The sequence below is a fragment of the Numida meleagris genome, chromosome 1, assembly GCF_002078875.1.
Source record: "Numida meleagris isolate 19003 breed g44 Domestic line chromosome 1, NumMel1.0, whole genome shotgun sequence".
NCBI lineage: Eukaryota > Metazoa > Chordata > Aves > Galliformes > Numididae > Numida > Numida meleagris.
The window spans coordinates 45,721,388-45,742,418 of NC_034409.1; the positions used below are offsets into that span (position 1 = coordinate 45,721,388).

General features: G+C 46.0%; 1 protein-coding gene and 1 non-coding gene across 2 annotated transcripts in view; both read left to right on the forward strand.

Annotated features, from left to right (window-relative positions):
• On the forward strand, window positions 286-357 carry TRNAM-CAU. The gene has a single exon. It is a non-coding gene; the product is annotated as a tRNA-Met (tRNA).
• The window catches only part of PLXNC1 (plexin C1), a 67,476-nt gene continuing 53,652 nt past the window's right edge, over window positions 7,208-21,031 (forward strand). The window contains exons 1-3 of the mRNA XM_021386539.1: window positions 7,208-8,155; window positions 17,023-17,145; window positions 20,396-20,530. Of these exons, the coding sequence (XP_021242214.1) occupies window positions 7,208-8,155; window positions 17,023-17,145; window positions 20,396-20,530 (1,206 nt within the window). The remainder of the gene's footprint in view (window positions 8,156-17,022; window positions 17,146-20,395; window positions 20,531-21,031) is intronic.

Genomic DNA, 21,031 nt, shown 5'->3' on the forward strand with positions numbered 1-21,031 from the left:
ACCAGATTAACAATCGCAACCAAAAGCCAGAGTTATAAATAAAAGTGAGCGTGTTTACACACATCTGCAGTGGGATTGCACAAAATTGATATTGTTTGGGGAAATCAGAGAAAAGAGCGGTGAGAATAAATAGCGCTTGACCTGTTCAGAACCTGTTCTGAATCCCATGCATGTCCAGGTGTGAAAATGCTATGACAGCTCCTACACCAGCCCTGTAATTAAAGCGGAGATGACAGTTCTTTAAAGCAGTCATTCGTTTTGCTTGCTTCTGAGGAAGATTATAACAGCAGAGTGGCGCAGCGGAAGCGTGCTGGGCCCATAACCCAGAGGTCGATGGATCGAAACCATCCTCTGCTAGGGTGTGTTTTTTGGGCAGCAAGCTGGCTGGACTGATTAGCAGCACTTTAAAGTAGATTCGATGGGGGAAGGGGATGTACATAACAGAGAAGAGACAGACAATACTGTCACTTTAGGAAGCAGCAGGAAAAAACCTCAAAATTGTTGCAAAGGGACTAGGGAGCGCTCCTCTAAGAAGGTAACGCAGCTATCGGCATTCAATCACCAATGCTCTAAGAGTGTAATTCTGAAGTGCCCCTACACCAATGCACACAGCACGGGAAATAAGCAAGAGGAGCTGGAAACCATGGTGCAATTAGAAAATTCTGACTTAACTGCTATCATGAAAATGTGGTGGGATGAATAACACAACTGTAACATTCAATCAAGGGCTAGAAGGTTTGTAGAAGCAGTAGGCAAAGGGGAGGGGAAGGGGAGGGGATGTTGCCCTCTATGTTAGGAAATGGATTGAAGAGAGCTGCCTCTGAGAAACTGCTCCAAATAGGTTGAGAGCCTGTGGATTATAATTAAGGACCAGCCCAATAAAGAGCATCTGGTGGTGGGAGGTCTACTGCCTGACCAGGAGGAACCTGTGGGTGGAGGCCATCTTGCTTCAGCTGCAAGAAGCATTCTGCTCACAGGCTCTCATGCTGATGGGGAATTTCAACCACCCCAGATATCTTCCAGAAAAACAATGTGGTGGGCTGCAAGCAACCCAGGAGACTCCTGGATTCCATTGAGAATAACTTCCTGGTCCAGGTATTGCACTGACCAACCAGAGGTGAAGCATTACTGGACCTGGTGCTCACCAATGCAGGGGAGGTCATTAAGGAGGTTAAGTTTGGATGCAGTCTGGGCTGTAGCGACCATACCCTGGTTGAGTTTGTGGACTCAAGGAATATGGCATTTTAAGACTTTTCTAGGACTTGAAGGTGTTTAATGGAATGACTCAGGCTTTTCAAATTCAACCAGGTGAATTTTTTTTTTTTAATTCAGGTGCAAAATCTGTTTTCCTAAAAAGGTTTTGCTTAACTTATCTATTGAAGATTGTTCGTAAATTAGTTAAATCTGTAATGTTTGTTAGAGAAAAACAGATGAGGACAAAACTGAGCAAGGAAAGAATGTCAGCATTTGAGAGATATTAAGGAATTAGGCAGTCAGTCTGCAAATATCTGTGCTGATAGAAGGCAGCAGTTTTGGTGTTTTTGCAATGGGGCACTCTTAACGAAAGCTGAATGAGTCTTTAATACAAAGATAAATTAAGAAACAATCAAGGCATCTGTGAAATGAATGTGTACATTCCACTCAGTATCCCTTCAACAGGCATTACCAAAGTCCTACCCACACTCTTTGAGGATGGTTGCCATTTCCTTTACCTCTTTTAGGCCCATACTCAGCTGTTTACCACCACAACTATCAGCCTGAATTTATCATCCCTCCAGATATAGCAGCAGACGATCTTGCACAATTTCAACTGCGTCCATCTCATTTGAATCAGGTGGATCAGATTGGCTGGTTTAGACAGCTTAAACAGCAAACAGGCTGACCCCACAGATTGCAGCTATTTACTAGGCCCTCAGATGAGTATCTCCTCAGCAGGTGTCAAGGAGCAGTAAACTCTCCTGGGAGAAAAACAAAGGGAATTTGCAGCAGGTTTTTGGTCATTTCTCTTTTCTAGTGACATGGCTAAATGTGGCAGGTGAAATCTGCCCTCTGATACTGAGGGCGTGTTTGTCTAACAGCAAGGAACTGACCTAAAAAGAAGGTTTTGCATTTTGGCTCATGAGGGAAGGGCCACATCATAACACATCTGCTTTTTCCTCATTTCATCCAAATCAGTACTGGCCACACCTTGCTCTAGATCTTAGGCACTTCCATTGTGTGAATACTATCACTGTCTGAAGACACAGCCAGGACAAGGGCTTGGGTCACTTTTAAAAGCATTTGTGCTACCAGAGGTAACTCAACCTGTCATCACGCTTCCTGGAAAGTTTGGCTTAAGAACGAAGTGCTGGGAGGAGCACTGTAGCAATACCATGGTCTTGAAACACCTTTGTGCCTTCCTTATTCAGCATTGCCTTGGATGTAGCAAGGTACACTGATGCACTAGAACCATCCCCAGTGGATTATGGGCAAAGCTCTCTGTCCAGATGCTCTTGTGTGCAACAAAACAAAACCCATTTAAACGCGCCAGCAGATACAAGTTTCAGGTGCAGTGGCATGGTTTGGCCAGTGCCATCTAACCATTTTGTTCTGCTTCAGCACAGTACAAGCCAGATAGCGCCACTGATAAACCCTACAGCTGTAAAGGGAGAAAAAAAAAAAAAAAAGATATTTTTCAGCTCTCCTTTGCAATTACTTCATGGAGGCATTATTTTGCTGGATGCCAAGGTACAAATGTTATAATAAATAAAATTAAAAGAAAACACATTCTAGATAAAACACAGCTGTTGATAGATATCAGATGTGGAAATTAAGATAAGCTAAGCAGAAAGCCTATTAAGTTATTTTCACTTGTGATGCTATCTGTATTGCATGTGTGCCTTCCCGTAATTTTATTTCCCGTGTATACAGTGCCTTTATTGGTGTTGACCCACAGAGCTTCCTTGAGAGCTAACTAATTTTATTTATCTCATAAACACAGGAGACAAACATGGGGTTCAGAGATAGATGTTTTTGTTGTCCGATGTTCCATAGGAAGGTTGTGGCACAGATCACCCAGAACCTAGATTTCCTGTTTGTGTTTCTGGCACAAAATCTACCTTCTCAGTGTCGTTTTAATTTAGATTATGAGTAATTTTCAAATGTAGAGAAGAGCAAACTGTATTTTTCCTGTGTGTATTTCCTGTTTTTTCTCTGTATCATTGCTACTCTATCTCAAAGTACATTTGAAAAGAAAGGAAATAACACGATTAAAAAAAAAATTAGTTATATTATAATGGTTTCTTGATCTCTTATCCAAAATTTTATAGTATTTGTAATGGAGATAGGATGAAAACCTCTTTCCTTGCTTGCTTCCTTCTTCCTTCCCTCTCTCCCTTCCTTCTTCCCTCATTCCTTCTTTTCCTCCCCCTCTTACAATACGGAAGGCATTAGCACCTGGGAATATTTCCATGTCGGTAAATACAACAGTCATGAATTCAGAGCAATCTCCTCTACCTTCATCTGTTTTATTTGCAGACCTGTCAGAGTTGATGGCTCATTTTTTGCAATGGCAATTGGAATTTCCTCTTAAGGGTCACAAAGGAGCTGTTCATGAAAGAAGCATTTCACCATCATGAAGACCATCAGAAAATGCAGAAGAGTCAGTAATTTTTAGATTAAATGATGCGTAAAAAAACCAAACCAAATCAAAAGAAAAAAAATCAGAACTGAAATCCAAAATTGCAAACTCAGTTTCAGTATTCAAATGCAGTTACTTTGCAAGGAAAAGAAACCCTCTCAGAAGAACTTTTTTGAAAAACTGCTCAGTATTTCCTTTTAATTCAGTCAACATTTAGTTACATTGCAAAATTGACTTAACTGTGTAATGAGAAATGCAGCTATTTCAAATATTACACCAAGGATGAAATACTTGTTAACAGTATCACTACCTGCTATTGCTTCATAAGCAGGTTATTTGTTTGCCCTTTTAGAAAAATCATTTCAGAACCAAGCTAAGGTAACCCCATGTGTTAAATAAACAGGTCAAACCAAATTTTAACTGGGCTCTGAGTTCCAAAATAGGAAAAAATACCAAAGTTAAGCTAAATAAATTAAACATAAAATAACAAATTTCATTTATTGACTAATATTTTGTCAGGTCCTCTGCAGAGTCATGTGTTCTGAGAAACTTAGCATGCAGATGAGAAGGAGAGGTAAGGTAGGCAGCTGAGCCACAGTGGGAGAGGCAATCAGAAGTTAACTCAGGATGTGTTCTGCTAATATTGATGAAGATTTAGAAGAGAGCTCATTAAATTGCACATGGAGATCCAAGCCCTGGTGTGATTCACATTCTAACTTCAGATCTCATGCGCCCCACTGAAATAAATAAAGCTTGCTTCACAGAAAGCAGAGGAAGCATTATGCTCCCCCAGCTTTTTTAGGAATTTTGGTTGGGGTGTGGTACTCTGTGCAGTGTGGGGCAGTGGGCAGACACCAGGGTTTGCCATGTCTGTAGTGCCTGAAAAAGAAAACATAGACAACAGCAGTATAGAATTACCAAATACGGGACCGGTGACCAAGACAGCACAATGCAATGTCTTGCCCTCTTCTGCTTATTTTGAGATACTCTTATAAAAACTGATTGCACCATTTTCCGGTCTTCTGTATTAATAGTGAATGTTGTACTCAGCAGTATTACAAAATACACCCGTAGCCTTGCTTTCTATTTCCATGGCATCAGTAGAAACTCGGCTCTGCTGGTATCCTGCTGGCTGCCTCTGGAAGAATAGATCAAGGACAAAAGCTCCTGTTTACTTTGGGGGCTTGGAAAGAAATTGAGCAGACTTTGCTGCTTCAAGAACTAGGCTACTCATGGGCAATATTCCATGAACTGATTCCCAGTGCACAGCTGCTTCAGTGGCTCTCCGAATTGTACGCAGTATTCAGCACTGCAAGATAAGGACCTGGTCCAAGCTACTGCTTCCCTGGGAAGAGGGAGGGGACAGAAATAGAAAAGCGCTGCAGGTGGGGATGAGTCTGACTGCTCTGGGGACAGGTGGTGCCTCCTGCCCTGCCTTGGGAGCACCTGTACCCCACACAGCTGGGCTGCTTCCTCATGCCTGTACCCAGGTGCAACCTACCTTTCCTGGGTCCTAGAATAATAAGCACATTTGGAAGCAGAACATTGCCATTTGAGCAGTCAGAGGAGCCTGCAGCCTTAGGAGCCATCACTGTTGCCTAAGACCAGAGTAAGCATGGCATCACCCACTTCACCAAATCAATCACTTGGTGATGTACACAAGACCTATTCTAAAAACAAACTCAAAGAAACAGGTCAGTTGGTCAGTACTGAACCAAGCTTGGCAAATGCATAAGTTCGTGGTTTTGTGATGGGAGGGCTGTCCACAGAGGGAGTCACAGTGGGATGTGCTCTGTGGCCAGTACCAGGGATGTCTTGCAGGTAGGAAGTTGGTTGGCTTTCCCCATAGCCCGAGCAAGATGTGGATCACTGGAAGCTTGGTATTTGCGCTTAAAAGAGCAACTAGAAGTCAAGGTGGAAGTCAAGAAGCTGCAGGCACTGTTTGTTAGTAGCGTATCTTTGCATCTGGTGAGAATAAAGACCTGTGCAAGGATTCTGTTCCACATTTCTTGCTACACTGGGCAGATTTTGTAGTCACTGTATGTGAGATAAGCAGATGAGTTGTGCAGGATTTTGAATGTTGTGGCAGTATGTGTTCTAGACCCCAATGGGTGCAAGATGGCACAATATTTTTGCTGACCAGAGCAACAGCACTTCTTGCACAATAACTGCTGCTGGGTGAAGCAATGGAGAAGGATAATACAAATTCGCTGACAAACTCTGCTTCCTTCTTGGAAATACTCCGCTCGACCTATATACACAGAGACCACTTTTGTTCTAGCTTTTACCATCCACTTAGTCCTGCCGTAAAGCCACTTTACAGTAAAAGCAGTGCAAATGGAGGGTCAGTGTTAGAGAAACTGGCGTCAGTTTTGAACATTATGCTCTCTTCCTAGTAAGAGCGGCCAAGGCCCTGTGCCATCCTCACCCAGACTTACCAGAGACATCTGATGGAGAACATTAAAATGCATCTTTGCTACCTTTCATAACCCCACTTTTCCTGTAAAAATCAGCAAAGTGATCACGCTAGCCAAGTACGCAGCCCACACATCTCATTCTGGCCAGTCCATCCCAGAAACGAGCGAGCAGAAGGGGAAGGACGTCAGGCTGGAACTGGATGATCTTTCAGGTCCCTTCCTAGCAATACCATTCCGTGATGCTACTCTCCGACCGGCCATGCCCTCCACGCCCGATCCTCGCCCCGCGGGCTGAGAGCCACCCGCCTCGAGGCAGCAGGGCCGTGCAAAGCAAGGGATGCAAGGCAGGCTCTTTGTTCCACCTCAGTCAGGACCGCGAGGTTGTAAACAGAGCTCTGACATCTTGTTCCCAGCGGCAGCGGCCGGCTGGCTTACGGGTGTTGCGCTAACGCCGAGCGTCCTAACGGGCGGCGGGGTCCGGCGGGGCAGCCCGTGGGGAGGGCGCTCCGAGAGGCGCCCCTCCGCCGGCTCCCTCTCCGCACGGACGCTGGCAGCCCAGCGGCTGCACCCCACGCCCACCCCGCGCTGTCCCCCGGTGTCAGCGCCGGCGGCCGAGGCGGCGGCACGGCACGGCACGCCTTCCACCCGGCGCGCTGCTGGGGCTCGCCGCGCCCGCGGGGCGCCCGGGCTGCCGCCGCTCGGGACCCGCGGCCGGACACCCCCTCCGCGTCCGCACACCCCCTCCGCGTCCGCATCCGCTGTCGGCGCCCGCTCGAGGCGAAGCAGCGGCGGCGAGGCCCGGCGCCACGCCTCGCCCCCTCCGCGGCCCCGTCCCGGCCCCCCGCAGCCCGGCGGCGGAGCCGTCTCCCGCCCCTCGTCCGCGGCGAGGCGAGGCGAGGCGGGCCGGGCGGGGGAGCGGCGGCGCGCGGCGGCGAGGTGCCTGAGCAGCCCTCCCAGAGGAGCCCGGCCCACCTCTCCTCCCGCACAGGCACCCCCTCCTCCCCGCCCCGAACGAGGAACTGCCCGCCCGCGCGCAGCCCGGCCGCGGCGGAGGAGGGAGCGGCGGCGGCAGAGGCGGCGGCGCCCGGCCCCTGGGCGCAGCATGGCGCAGCGGCGCCCGCCGCCCGCCGCCACCTAAGGCGCCCCGAGGCGCCGAGAGGAGCCCGCGCCCATGGCGGCGCCGCCCGCGCTCAGCTGGGCGCTGCCCCTCCTGGCGGCGCTGGCGGGCGCCGGCGGCCACCGCTCCTTCGAGCTGCCGGGGGCCCCCATCGACAACATCGAGGTGAGCGGCAGCTTCGTGCTGGTGGCGGGCGGCGGATGCCTCTACGAGGTGCGGTCCGACCTTTCGCTGTCCCGCCGCGTGGTGCCGCAGGGCGGGCAGGGCTGCGGGAAGCCCTCCGGCGTGCGGAACAAGCTGCTGCTGCTGACCGACACCGAGGCCGGAGGCGACGGCAAGCTGCTGGCCGGCTGGACGCAGGGGCAGGGCAGCTGCGAGGTGTGGCGGCTGCCGGACTACGAGCTGGTCCTCAACCGCACCGAGGTGGTCAGCTGCCTGCCCCGCGGCTCCACCGCCGGCGTGGTCTTCCGGCAGGCGGACAGCTGGTACCTGGCGGTGGCGGCCACCTACTCCAATGGCGATCACGGGCCCGTCGCGGGCTGTGAGCCGTCGCGGTCGAGCGAGACGGCGGCAATTACCGTGAGCCCCATCGACACCCTGCAGCCTCGCGGAGAGGGGGACATCATCAAGCACAATAAGGAGCCTTTGCATTTCGTGGACGCGCTGTGGTGGGGCGGTCGCCTCTTCTTTCCCTACTACCGGCTGAAGGCCGAGCTGGACAAGGACCCAGAGCTGCCGAGTATGGTGGTCATGCACCAGCCGCGTCCCTCAGAGCACAGCTTTGACCTAAAAGGCCAAGTGTATCTGGACTGTGGTTGCAGGAGCCTCCTCATCTCCTCCAGCCTCGTCCGCCAGGGAGAGCGAGGCTGGTGGGTGGGCGTCTTCCGCCACAACCACGGTGACAGGGCCTGGGACTCCACCGCCGTCTGCATCTTTGGGATGGAGGAGATGTGGGATCCGACCTGTGTGTACATCACACACTTCTACGCGGGGACCAACTGCGTAAGTCTGGGCATCGTTTCGCTAACCTTCCATCCCACGTGCCGTTGCTGTTGTTGCCGGTGCTGTTGTGCATGATTCATGGAGTGTCCCTGGCAGACAGATCCAAAGGTGCACGGAGTTCAGGGGAACCGCAGAGCCGGGCCAGGCTCTGAGCGTCAGCCTGCGCTCCATCAGCCCTATGGGCCTGTGCAGCGCTTCCCGTTCCTTGGGAGGTGATCCCTTAGCGGATCCTGGAGTGTGCTTCCCATTTGTGTCTTGGGAAAGACGTGTCTGAGGAAATACCTGAGGGCATCCTCAGTCAGGCTCCAGTCTCGGGTTTTTCACTCCATGCACCCTTTTCTGCCAAGGATCATTCATCCTTCATTGTATTTTCCACAGAGCGTCTCCTACCTCATTCTGTGCATTCACATCTCATGTCATTGCAGCTACATCAGGAATGAAAAAAAGCCCATCAAGCTGACTCCTGTGCACTGGGCTGTGCGCGCTGCTCTGCCCGTTGCTCACGAGTTATTTATGGTCGCTTGTTCGGCGGTGGGTGTTCTACAGCCCTGCCGCGACTGGCCATGTTCAGGAGGGCTCGCAGCCCCCAGCCGTGCAGCAGCAGGCAGCGATAGCCGTAGATCTTTGTTGCTGCGGTGGTTACATTTTCACAGGCAGCCGTATCCCTTGGAGATCCCCTGGTCACCCACTTCTGTAACACTGTTTCTGAGCGCCTTCATCCCTGGTTGTACATGGGGAGGTGAGGCGAGGCTGCCTGCTTCACCACAGCCTCTGCAGCTGGTCAAGAAATGAGGGAAAAAGGAAATTCAGAAGGCTAAAAATGTAATTCAGGACAAACAGGTGTTATTGCAAGGCCCATCCACGCTTTCGAGTCACCCTCAGAAGTCTTTTCAGAGTTGTGGTAAAAGGAAGAATGCTGAAAAGTCATGGCCTTTTGCAGCTTCCCCTGCATCTGTGGGGTCTACAGCTTAACCCCTGGCTCCTTGCTCTGTTGTGGCAGGAGTTTGCTGAAAACTCCTTGAAGTGTTTTACCATCTCTCCTTGGCGACAAAACCTAGCCCACAGCAGAGCAGAGTGCTGAGATTCTCTCAGATAAAAACTACCTGAGGGCATATGCGATTCAGTCTGCTCATTTCCCTGCTGAATTGCCAAACCATGGGCTGTGTTAGAGGATGCAGTTATGAGCAAGAACCTCATATGCGGATGAAATAACCGTGCTGAAGTACATAGGGAGACTGTCACAACAGCTCCAGAGCCAGATCGTTGGTAGCCGGTGCCAGTGTGTAACTTACTGCACGGTGGTGGTGCTCTCACAAGGCAAACCTGCTGAATGAATGCGAGGCCCTGTCCTCCTCCCAAAACATCTGCCTGCTAGTTGCATTTGTAACTGTATTCCTTATTTCTAATTATTTATGGGATTTCTTCACGACGTTCTTTCTGAGCCTGCAAAAGCAGAAAGAGAAACTTTCCTGGGCTGCAGATACTCGATAAACACTTTTCCAGGCCCCACACTAGGAATTCTGGAAGAGTCTCTGGGAGTTTGCAGAGTAAGGTGATGCATGTCAGGTGAGGGCGGCGTCTGTTTGACCTGTGTCCCTCTCTCTGTTGCATCCAAGTGGCTGAACACAAAAAATGAGCCCCCCCACATCTTGAAAGATTGATTCAGATCAGACTTCTGTTACTCCAAGGTTACTGTCCCAAAAGGTCTGTCTTCCTCCTGGGAATGTAGGTTATATTTGGGCACCGTGCTGAAGAATCCCAGCGTTAAAAATGATCGAAGTGGATTTTTGTTTAACACTATGTTCCCGACTCCAGTGAATTAATCATGGTGTTTTGGCACAACAGTAAATACAGTTTACCACTGATGAGAAGATGGTATTTTAATACTTTATGAGATAGTGGGACATGAGAGTGTTACGTAGTAATATGACCTGTAACATTACATGACTAATTATATTCCCTATTTAAGCTAATGGTATGTGCTCCTAGTTTATAAACATAGAAATAAAAGCATCTAGTTCAGCTTTAATATGTTTTTTATAGTACAGAAGGTTAGGCAAGGCCGATGCAGAGTAATTTTGGAGATGACAGGCCCATATGCTGCTGCTTCTGGGTTGTTTTAGCCCGGATCCTTCTACCGTCTCTCACCAAATCACGAGTCCCTACAAAGCAGAACATACCCTTCTCTGACTCAGAAACATGCAGTGCTCAGAGCTGGCAGGAAGACAGTGTGCAGCACGGTATGCAGAAACGTGTGTGCCACAGCTGGCAGGGGATCTGGCAAGAAAGGAGTGCCTTGTAGCACAGAGTGCCAAGAGCACGTTTTAGAGGGTGTGTAGAAATAGCAGCAAGCATCAGTGCTTACTTGTGCCTTAAGTCCGGTCTTTTACAGACAGTGTTTATACTGAGCAAATGAACGTGTTGTGACGTTATGATTGCCTGGAATGCAAGACCTGCATGGTGTTTGTGACCGGTGGACCTTGTCCAACACAAGCCTTGGAGCTGTCACATCTGTAGGGTGCTGCATGTCTTAGTCATCTTTGCCAGGTGCGCTTGAGTTGTAGAGCTGAGGCAAGATGTGATGAGGTGTGTGTGCACGAACAAGTCTTGGCAGTTTGTGGAGGAACTGCAAATACCATTTATTCACTGCAGAAATGCAGTTTATGGTAAGAGTATATGTTAGGGATTAGCGGCAGTTTGATTTCCTTCTGATTGTCATTCTTCACGTTTCTGTAACTATTCTGATTACTTTTAGGCAGGACATCTTAGCGTCACACAGCTGGTTGTGCTCGCACTGTGTTGGCACTGTCACTCTCAATTGTATGCTGCGGGAGGGGCTTACCTGAGGTATCTGTGCTCCTGGATTCCTTGCTCTGTGGTATCTGTGCTCATGAATTTCCTGCCCTGCTATTGCTGCATGTTCCGCTGTGAGCTTGTTCCTATAAGGTAACAAGCTTTCTGGCCCTTGCCCAGTAAAGCACTTAAGGGCATATTTAACATTAGACATATAAGTACTTCCATCATCTTCAGGGCAGATGCCCATGCATTTGAAGTTAACCGTGAACTTGAGTACTTCACTGGATTGGAGCCAAATTGCCTGCCATCCTGCAGGATCTCATTGTAGGTGTGTAATCTCTTTGGTCTCGCATCAGAACTTAGGCCAGTGCTGACATTTGCAGTAAGGTTTAATGCTGGATTTGAGACTGTCATTCAGAATAAGTAATTTTTAAAATCCTTGCTTTATCAAAAAGTATGTGACTGCTAAAAACCCTTTGGAATCTCTGCTCATAAGGAGAAGCTAAATTTGCTGTCATTTCAGTAATATGCACAAAGCATTTTGTCTTCGTTGGCAGTATTTATTCTGGAGGTACACAATACTGTATTCCAGAGACATGATCCGTAACCAGCATGAGACACAGAACTTGTGACACTTTGAAAACCTGTTGCAGTTCTGTATTTAGCTTGTTTTCCTCTGATCCATACGTAGCTTCATTTTGTGTATATCTACTTACACACACTGTTGAGCTGTATGTGTTAATGGGCTTGATCGCATGAACTGCATGTACGTAAGCACATCATCTTCAGGATTTCTGTAGTTACTAAATCTGAATTAGCCAAATCTTTTTCTTGGTTTCTTTTCAGAAACTTGACTGAACACTGCCAACCTTTTTTGGTTGATTACCATTATAAAATAGAAGATTCTTAGCCAGGACATACGGTGCATGCTGTCACAAATTTGTTCCAGTAGTTTGTGAGCTTTTAGAAAGCCATTCCTTCTGTTCTGTAGCTGAATAGAAGCTATTAGAATATCAGATCTCCCCCAGAGATCGCAGGATCTAGTGGGTCACAGATAAGCAGATGCATTGGAAAAGTGTTCAAATGAGAGAATGACAGCAGAAGAGAGTTGTAGGAGTTTACCTACCCACAATGAGAAATCTGGAAATTAGGTTTGCAGTGGAAAAAAAATTTGCATGGGAAATAAAAGGCTTTACAATATTTGAGGGAGAAAATCCTAAAAAAGGGAAAGTGGCTGTGATAGCTACAAAATGATATATCTGTTGAATTTTCATCTGCTCTTTGGTTCAAGTAAAGATACATAACAGCCTGTTCACTGATTTTTTATTACTCAGTGGGTGATAAACATGTGAATTGATATTTGCTACGTAATTTATCAAGCTTAGTTTGGAGTCTTGGGACAGATGCTTGACTGAAATCAGGTTTTGAAGTCAACAGAGTTGCATCAGTTTAATCATGGCCATTAATTTGCAGAAATTACATTTGAATTTGTGCAGTAACTCATTCCAAAATGATTAATGATCTTTTATTTAAGGAGAGATTTACAGACTTCTAAATACCATTTGATATCGAAATTGATCCTGTAATTAATTTTCCAGTAGTAATGTCATCTCCCATGTATTTCATCTGATGTTTGACAGACTTCTCGAATTAACATTTCTAGAGTTAATATTTCTGTCCAATTACAATGAATTTTCAATTTCAGTGTCCATATTTGGTGTTGGAAACAAGTCACACGAGACCTGTGAGTTCTCACAATATCTGTAAGAAGTAGAGTTGCTTTTACTCATCTGGCTTCCCCAAGTGTTCTTAATGGAAACTTTTGAGAGCCTGGGGACTCTTGAACAGAGGATTTTCTTCCTTGGGACCACAGAGTCATTCAGGTTGGAAGGAGCATCAGAGGAAGTCTCCATTCAGCCTCCTGCGTGCTGCGGGGTCAGCTCTGAGATCAGACAGGGTTACCCTGGGCTTTGTTCTATTGGACCTCAAAACCTTCATGAGTAGAAACTGCACAACCTCTCTGAACAACCTATTCTGCTTAATTGTCCCCATCGTGATTTTTTTTAAGTGTTATGTCCACTTGAAACATCTCCTTTTTCAGTCTGTGGACAGAATAGAAGCTTTTCTTGTTGCCCATAACATCCATTGCCATTTTCAGCACAAGGTGAACACTGACTTCCCTAATACCATTCCTATGGGCCCAGACACTTCCTCCTTAGTAGCTGGTTCCTGCTTCCACCACCTTTATACTGTTTTTCTGCATTGTAGTTAAATTGTGACATCCCTCCTTAGCTAGCCCATCTCCTGCTGTGTCTGCTTGTTTTTCTGAATTTTGTGCTTGGAGGAGGTTGTCCTGAAAGCCCTGCCCTTCCAAGCTGCCTCTTGGGGGATCCCACTAACCAGCTCCCTGAACAACCTGAAGCCTGGAAGTGCGGGATCTGTACACTGTTGTTCTTTCCTCACTGCCCTCAAGATCCTGAACTCAGTCATTCCATAGATACTACAGAGAAGACTGCCATTGATTATCACATTTCCAGCCAGTTCTTCCTTTTTTGTGAGTAGCAAATCCAGGACAGCATCACCTTTCACTGATCCTGTAGAACTGTCGAAACCTGGAGTTCTCTCTCTTCCAGAGCTCTTTAGTCCTCATTTTCTATAGGCAGTGTCTTAGATGTCCATGTGGGTGTGCAACACTGGATGGTAGTCCAAGGGATGGAACATCATTGGCAGTCTCTCTGCAAGAAACCTAAGAAAAGAAATCTGTTTTAGCAGCATGACTGTTTCACAGATGCGTGCCTTCATCTCTCACAGAAGGGAATCTCCAACCGCTGTCACCCTCCACTTCCTCTTGCTTTCTCTGTTACTGTTCATTTCAAGCCCAGTTGCTTTCCAGGCCTTCCTTAATAGAGCTTGATCTCCCTCCTCATTTGTTGTTAGGGCACTTTACTGATCCTGTAAATTCAGATCTGGAGGCAGAGGAGGAGCATTTCTTCTGCTGCAAGAAGCTTAGTCTCCCATGTCTCAGGAGCTGCTATCAGCCTTTTCCTCAAGTGGAGCCTCCAAGTTTCCCTCCTGCCTTGCATTGTGAAGGTCAGGATCTTGCACCTATAGGGTCTCCGTTTAGACTCTTGTTTCCTCTTGTCCTCCCTGATGTTTTACAGTCTGCTCACCTGGGGTGGTTTGTTCTCCTAGCATTGCTGTGCAGTGCACAAATTTAAAAAACTGATGGAAATCAAATTTTGGAATGGAACTCCTCATTCCTTAGCCATAACAAAGGCTCACAACATGCACCAATATTTAAGTCCGTTACCCTCTGATGTCATAAAAATTGATGGAAGAGGTTGAAGGGTGGTCCCAGAATGAGGTCCCAGAAGATTTCTCTGACTAGGAAAGACATTTATGTGTTGTTCCAGTGTTGACTGTTGCTATACACAGCTCACAAGTTTTGTGTCCTTTTATACAGTTGCTTCAATTTGTTCACTCTGAATCCTCAAACCCTTACTTCTTAGTTTTTTGGCCAACTGCAATATGTTGAGTGCTGATTGAGCTAGAGTGCTGCCCTTCACTTCGAGGTGTGAGAATCAAGAGGAAATTGAGACAGAAAGTAGAAGTGTGAATATGGTTGCTGCAGCTGGAATCACATGGAGATAAATCTGAAAATGAGATGCAAAATATGAAGTGAATAAAAATAATGCCAATAACCAAACAGCATAGAAAGGTTGATCTTAAAGGCAAAATTCAGGAAATCTCTAGGCTTGCCTACGAATGTGAAGATTTGGGGGAACAATAGACTAAAATAGAAGAGTGCAACTGAAGAATTAAAAAAAAAAAAGTGTTCTATAGCAGTATTTATTGCCTTTTTGTTTGCATTTCTTGTTTCTGTATGAGCCTGGAAGTGTTACAGCATAGGTGATTGTGGAGATGAATGGCTCTTCAAGTATAAAAGTTTAGACTGTAAATGTGTTTCAGGGCTGGGTTTAGCTGTGAAAGAGAAAAGCTTGGGAAGGCCCTACAGTGCTGTAACCCCATTAGTTACAGTGGAAGAAGTAAAAGGGCTTGTTAAAAAAATAAATGCACGTGGAAAAGGGATGACAGAAGGGTGAAAGCAGCAGCTGCACCCTGGAGGGAGTGGGCAAGCTGGAGAAATAGGTTGCAAAAGAGAGAAGACAATTTTTGTTGCGACTGCCCACCATCTAAATTCCCCCTCTTCTTATCTGTATTAGCTCAATGTCGCATTGACCCTCCCTCTAGCAAGCAGAGTGAGGGGAGGAGGCTTCCACACTTGTCAGTACTGGTTCCTCAGTCAGATGAGGAGGATGCACTGATATGACACTAGTTATTTTACTTGTATGTGGGTCAAAATAAAATCTGGCAGCAAAGCTTTTCAGAGACTGGGTGAGTCCTCCCCTCTTCTGTGATCCTATTGTACAGAGTCTGCAGGAAACCTGGGGTGGTTTGTCTTCCTAACACTGCTATACAGAGCACTGAGGAAAAAAAATCCTAATTCTCTTGGTAATCAAAGGCTGGAACACTTCATCACTTCACTCCTTGGTCTGAGCAAGGGCTCATTGTGTGCGCCAGTGCTGGAGTTTGTTACCCTCTGATGCTTGCAATCACTTTTCCTTCCCCATATATAAAAGAGACCTCTGTGGTACTGGAGTCTTATGCCAAAGTGGGTTTTACTGAAATTCCATGCCAGTACATGGCAGTTCCTATGTTTTCTTCCTGCTGCATGTAAAAAAAAAGAAGAAAAAAAAAAGATCTTTAAATATGAAAGTTAATCAAGTCTTCTTTTACTCCAAATGGCTGTTCTTGCGAGCTAATTAAAATAATTCAGATGACTGAAAAAGCTTTTAATTGACTTAGGATTGCAGTTCAGAAGAAATGTATTTCTGTGTGGAAAGGCTTTTGGGGTTAAACCAGCATTCAAGCATGCAGGAGAGCTGGATTCAGCTGCTACCATGTTATAGATTTGTTTCTTTTAAAAAAAAAAAAAAGTCTTTTGTTGACTTCATAAGTTTGAGAAATGCCTTTAGCTTCCTGCAAAACGTGGATTTTAATAGTCCATTCTTATACTTTGTCTAGTGTATTAATGCAAAATAGGTTCTTGCACTCAGGGTGTTCCTGTAGGTTTAGGAACCTGTCCTTGAGGCTGAGATTCTGGGCATTTTAAACTGACCTATGGGGCTTATTCTCAAAACCTGGTCCTGCCTGAGCTCTTTCCCCAGCCTCTCATACAGTAAGGACTTCCTTTCAACACTTGGCTGTCTGCACTGAACGTAGTAGATGGGGGTTGTTTGGTATGGGTTTGTTTTTTTTTTCTACAAGATGTAGGGATTTCCTACACAGTGTATTCTTTCACGAGCTTCTTACATGCATTTGTCTCTTAACTTTATCCAGCTTGGACAGAGAATTGTAGGTAACATTTGATTTTGAAGTTTGTGCAAGTACATTTATGTCCTCCTTGACATGAACTTCATGCTGCTTCATATCATTTTTATATTTATGTAGTATGCAAGTCTCAATTTCCTTTTAGTGTAAAGCAGGAAACGGTACCAGGGGAGGATGAAGCTCTGCATTTTCTGGCAAGAGAAAAGAGTCTGAGTGTTTGAAGTACATCCTTTCTCCAGAACATTTGCATATCTTTTCATGTGGTTGCTGAGTGTATCTGTAGCCTTTGTGATAGGTGCTGTCAGGTGATGGAAAAACATGGTTGCACTGAGAAGTACTGACAGTCCAGAATGGTTTCAGAGCATTATGTCCCAAAACAAGAGAAATTCTACTGAAAATTAGCGTGCAGCTTTTAGACCAAGTCTGTGTCCCACTGAGATCAGCGGTTTAGGTTGATATATTCTCTATCATGGATGTGACCAGTTGCCCTGTATATAAAAAAGTAGTATCATGCGCCATTTCCGATGATGTCTTGCTCTGAAATTCTGCTCAAATAAAAATGTTACTGTTTTCTATAGGTGACTTTTCTGAGAATCTTTCCAGGGGTTCTTCTATTTATTAACATTTTGTAGTACGGGTGAATAACTTTGTAATGGTTTTCTCTTATATCTGATTTTCAGAAGGTACAATCAATCAAGAAATCACCCACCTTGATTCACTCTGGATTAGTGGCTGTTTATGGCACAGTTGTTTTAAATCAGATCGTTCTCTTTCTGGGAACAGATGATGGACAGTTACTGAAGGTAAGTGGAGCATGGGAATCCCTCCCTTCTGCATCGACTACTACTGTGTTCAAAGAAGTTTATGCTTCCTATGGTTTAGACACTGCATTATAAGCAGATACACCACCTGGAATCTCTATCTCTTTTTTGTTTGTTTATGAAGTAATTGCTGTATTACTACTTGAAGAACATGATAACTTTCAAAAGCAATTATGTGTCCCGCTTAAAGTGCACGGAAACATTTCATTAATCTGCTAATGCCCTTGGTAATCAATTTCTGGACTGTGGAGTTCTCAATTACTCTGTCTTTTCTTTATTTCCCCGCTTTGATTTTCTGTTAAGTGAGGTAAAAAGCACAGCTGCCTCCTCCAGTCACTCCAGCCCAAGATTGCTCCTGTCTGAGTGCTGGGGCCCAGCCTGGTGCCTGGGGACCCTGGGTCTCTGCCTAGGCTGGGATGTGGCTGCTGCTTTTCGCTTTTCAGGTCCAACCATCAGCAAAGCTGAGTATGTATCCCAGTGAGACACAGACACTCGCAGAGACAGGACACTGACATGGCCAGTAATGGGAAGCATAGAATCATGGAATATCCTGAGTTGGAAGAGACCCACGAGGATCATCGAGTCCAAATCCTGGCTCCACGCAGGACCACCCAAAAATTAGATAATTTGTCTGAGAGTGTTGTCCAGACGCTTCTTCAATTCTGGCAAGCTTGGTGCCATGGCCACTGCCCTGGGGAGTCTGTTCCAGTGCCCACCACCCTCTGGTGAAGAACCTGTTCCTAACCCTCAACCTGACCCTTCCCTGACAGCTCCATGCCGTTCCCTTGGGCCCTGTCACTGTCACCAGAGAGCAGAGCTCAGTGCTGCCCTTCCAATCCCCTCTTGAGGAGCTGCAGCAGCCATGAGGCCTCCCCTCAGCATCCTGTGCTCTGGGCTGAGCAAACCTCTCTGCTTCCTCTGCTCTTCATAAGTCTTTCACCTCCAGACCCTCCACCATCTTTGTAACCCTCTATTGGATACTCTCTAATAGTTCTATGGCCTTTTTATACTGTGGTGCCCCAAACTGCACACAGTACTTGAGGTGAGGCCACAGCAGCACAGAGCAGAGTGGTACAGTCCCTACCCTTGCCCAGCTAGCAATGCCATGCTTTATGTACCCCAAGATACAGTTGGCCTTTCAGGCTGCCCAGGCACATGACTCACATAAAATGCCTGCACATGCAGCCAAGACACCATTCACCTCTCTGGGAGTGACAAGCTCACTGGTGCAAGCAGACGCAAGCACACTCCAGGTTTACAAGCACACACATCTTCATGGATCCTTTACGTACTAGTACAGTCCCTGTGTCTGCCCAGCATCCCTGCCTGGACCCCAGGCCCTGGGCCTGCTTCTTAGTTTGCCTGCTTGTTAGTCCAGCTTGAAGTTCATGAGTCCCTCAAGTAGCAGCCCAGCCCCTGGACCTGCCCTACACCACTGTCTGGATCACAGGCCCTGGACTCACTTCACAAGTTGCCTATTTGTCAGCTGGCTCAGCTTGAAGTTTTCAGGTGAATACACACACGCATCCCATGCACACCAGGCCTGGGAACCCATGCACATTTGCCCCACCTCAGCAGCCAGCACCAGGCACGTGGGCTGTGACCCACAGCCCCCATTCAACTGTCACACTCGCCTTGTCACACCAGTCCCCACCAGCAGCTGGTTTGGGAACACACACTGTTCCTGCCCCATGGCATACACATAAGAGTGTAAATACGCAGAGACAGTGTTAAGGAAAGGTTTAATGAGAAAATGTGAGAAGATAGGGTGTGCCTCAGTTTTACGCATGATCGGCCCCTTTCTTTCCTTTTCTACTCTTTTCTACCTCTTTATCCCTCTTGCTCCTCTTCCTATGCACAACCCCTTGGGTTTGCGAAGCTCTATGGTTTCTGCACCTTCCCAGTCCACGGTCCCCTGTTTCACATCCTATGTGTAGTATAGACATTTTATGAGTATACTAGAGGTGCTCCTGAAAGCAGCACCTGCAGTTCAATAGCCCACCAACTGGAGGTTTGTGTCTTGTGGTTGTCTCTGAGCTTAGAAGTCCTCCATCAGATAACCCTGCTGAATGATAATAATGGAAAAGGTCCTTGACCATGTACCCTTAAAGGAGCAGACACTGTCCTTCTACATGCCGTTACATTTTCCAGTGGAAATACTAAATATCGGTAGATTTGAGGAGCAGTGGAAGGCAGGATATTTGTTGGTTTGTTAGCCTTTGTCATGTGAATAGCTGTCCATTAGAAAATTCAAGGCCCGTTTTGCCTTGGTTTCTGAATAATTGAACTAGCTAGCTTAGATCAGTCACACAGAAGTGAAAGTCATCTTATCTCACTCTCAACCTTCTCAGCCATCCAGCAAAATGTCTTTTATGCTTTAACTTTTTCCGAGTTTTGCTAAAATGTGCATTTCCTGTCTACACTGCAAAGGATGGCTCTAATTTTCTGGGTTGTTTTTTTTTGCAGGCAGTTGAAAAGGAGCGTAATAGCTCGAAAAGCTTTTGTCCATTTGATTTTTCTGTGCTTTTGATATTGAAAAATAAAATTAAAGTCTTTCATGTCTCCTTAGCACAGAGAAGACAGTGAACACGACCCTGTTTAGTCATGTTTATGGAAAAAAAAAATGTATTAGTGTTAGTGTGCTTATTAACTTGCAAATTAAAGTTTCTGTGATCTCTGGTTCTCTTGAATTTGGTGAGAAGGGTGAAGGAAAACTACAACTGGGCAAGATATGATGGAATACCATCTTATATGTATACTCATAAAAGGCACAAAGAAACTCCTGTTGAAGGGAGTTGTCAATTACTAGCATAGAACCACATCTACATTTCGGGTGCCTAGATGTTCATTTTTTTTCTGAAGAATAGTACTCTTCTCCACTCAGAAGTACTTAACACAGTATGACTTTGAGATATAGGTGTCTCTTCCACATTCAGTTTCTGTGCCAATCATGAACATACTTGATGAGTGGGATGTTTCATACACTAAAGCAGTGCCAGGTTCCATGCAAAATTTGTCTGCTATGTATGTTGTAGAAATTCTGTTCTGATGGTCTTTTCTTCCTTCTTTCTGCAGCACAAGAGCTAGTGCAGTACATGAACTGTATCAGGGCACAGTAAATTGTCTTAGAGACTCTGAGGTAGTTAGTGAAAGAACAGAAATTAGGCTTTGGGTTAAAATGCTAGCAGATTGATAAGAGGGTTTGTGAATAATTTCCTTTCATGTGTTTTAGGCTATTCTTAATGAGGATATGAAATCTAACTGCCCAGAGATTTTATATGAAATTGAGGAAGAAACCTCTATTTTTCCCAAACTTCGACTTGATCCAAAAGATAATAACTACATCTACCTGTCCTCTGCCAATAAGGTAAGCACCACACTAAAAAAAATAAGTAAATTCAAGTAAACTGCTACTTTAAGGACTTCTGCCGTTTGTAGATGAAGTGTCAGTTTGGGTCAGTCAGAGTCCAAATGTCCAAATTGCAGTTACCAGCTTTATACCTAAGATCAGGTTATGCTCTCTAAGTTTTGGTTGCACTTCTGCAGAGCTCAGAAGAGCTTCTGTTTCCATGGTGCTGCCCACTCTTGCTCTGATCCAGCAAGGCCCTTAATCTCTTGATTATTTTATGTCATTCAGTCGAGAGAGTCCGTTTTTTTTTCTTTTTTTCCTGGAGTCTGGCATTATACAGAATCAAGCCTGAAGGTAGCAAACAAAACTAGATTCTTTGGAGACAGTTCCTCTGAAGTAGTAATCCAGGTATTGGTAGGCTAGGGCTTGCTATTCAAGTGGGGATTTTCTGATGTGGAAAAATCTCTTAATTTGAGAGACAGCTTTGAATTTTCAGTCCTGCTGAAGTCATTAATAAAG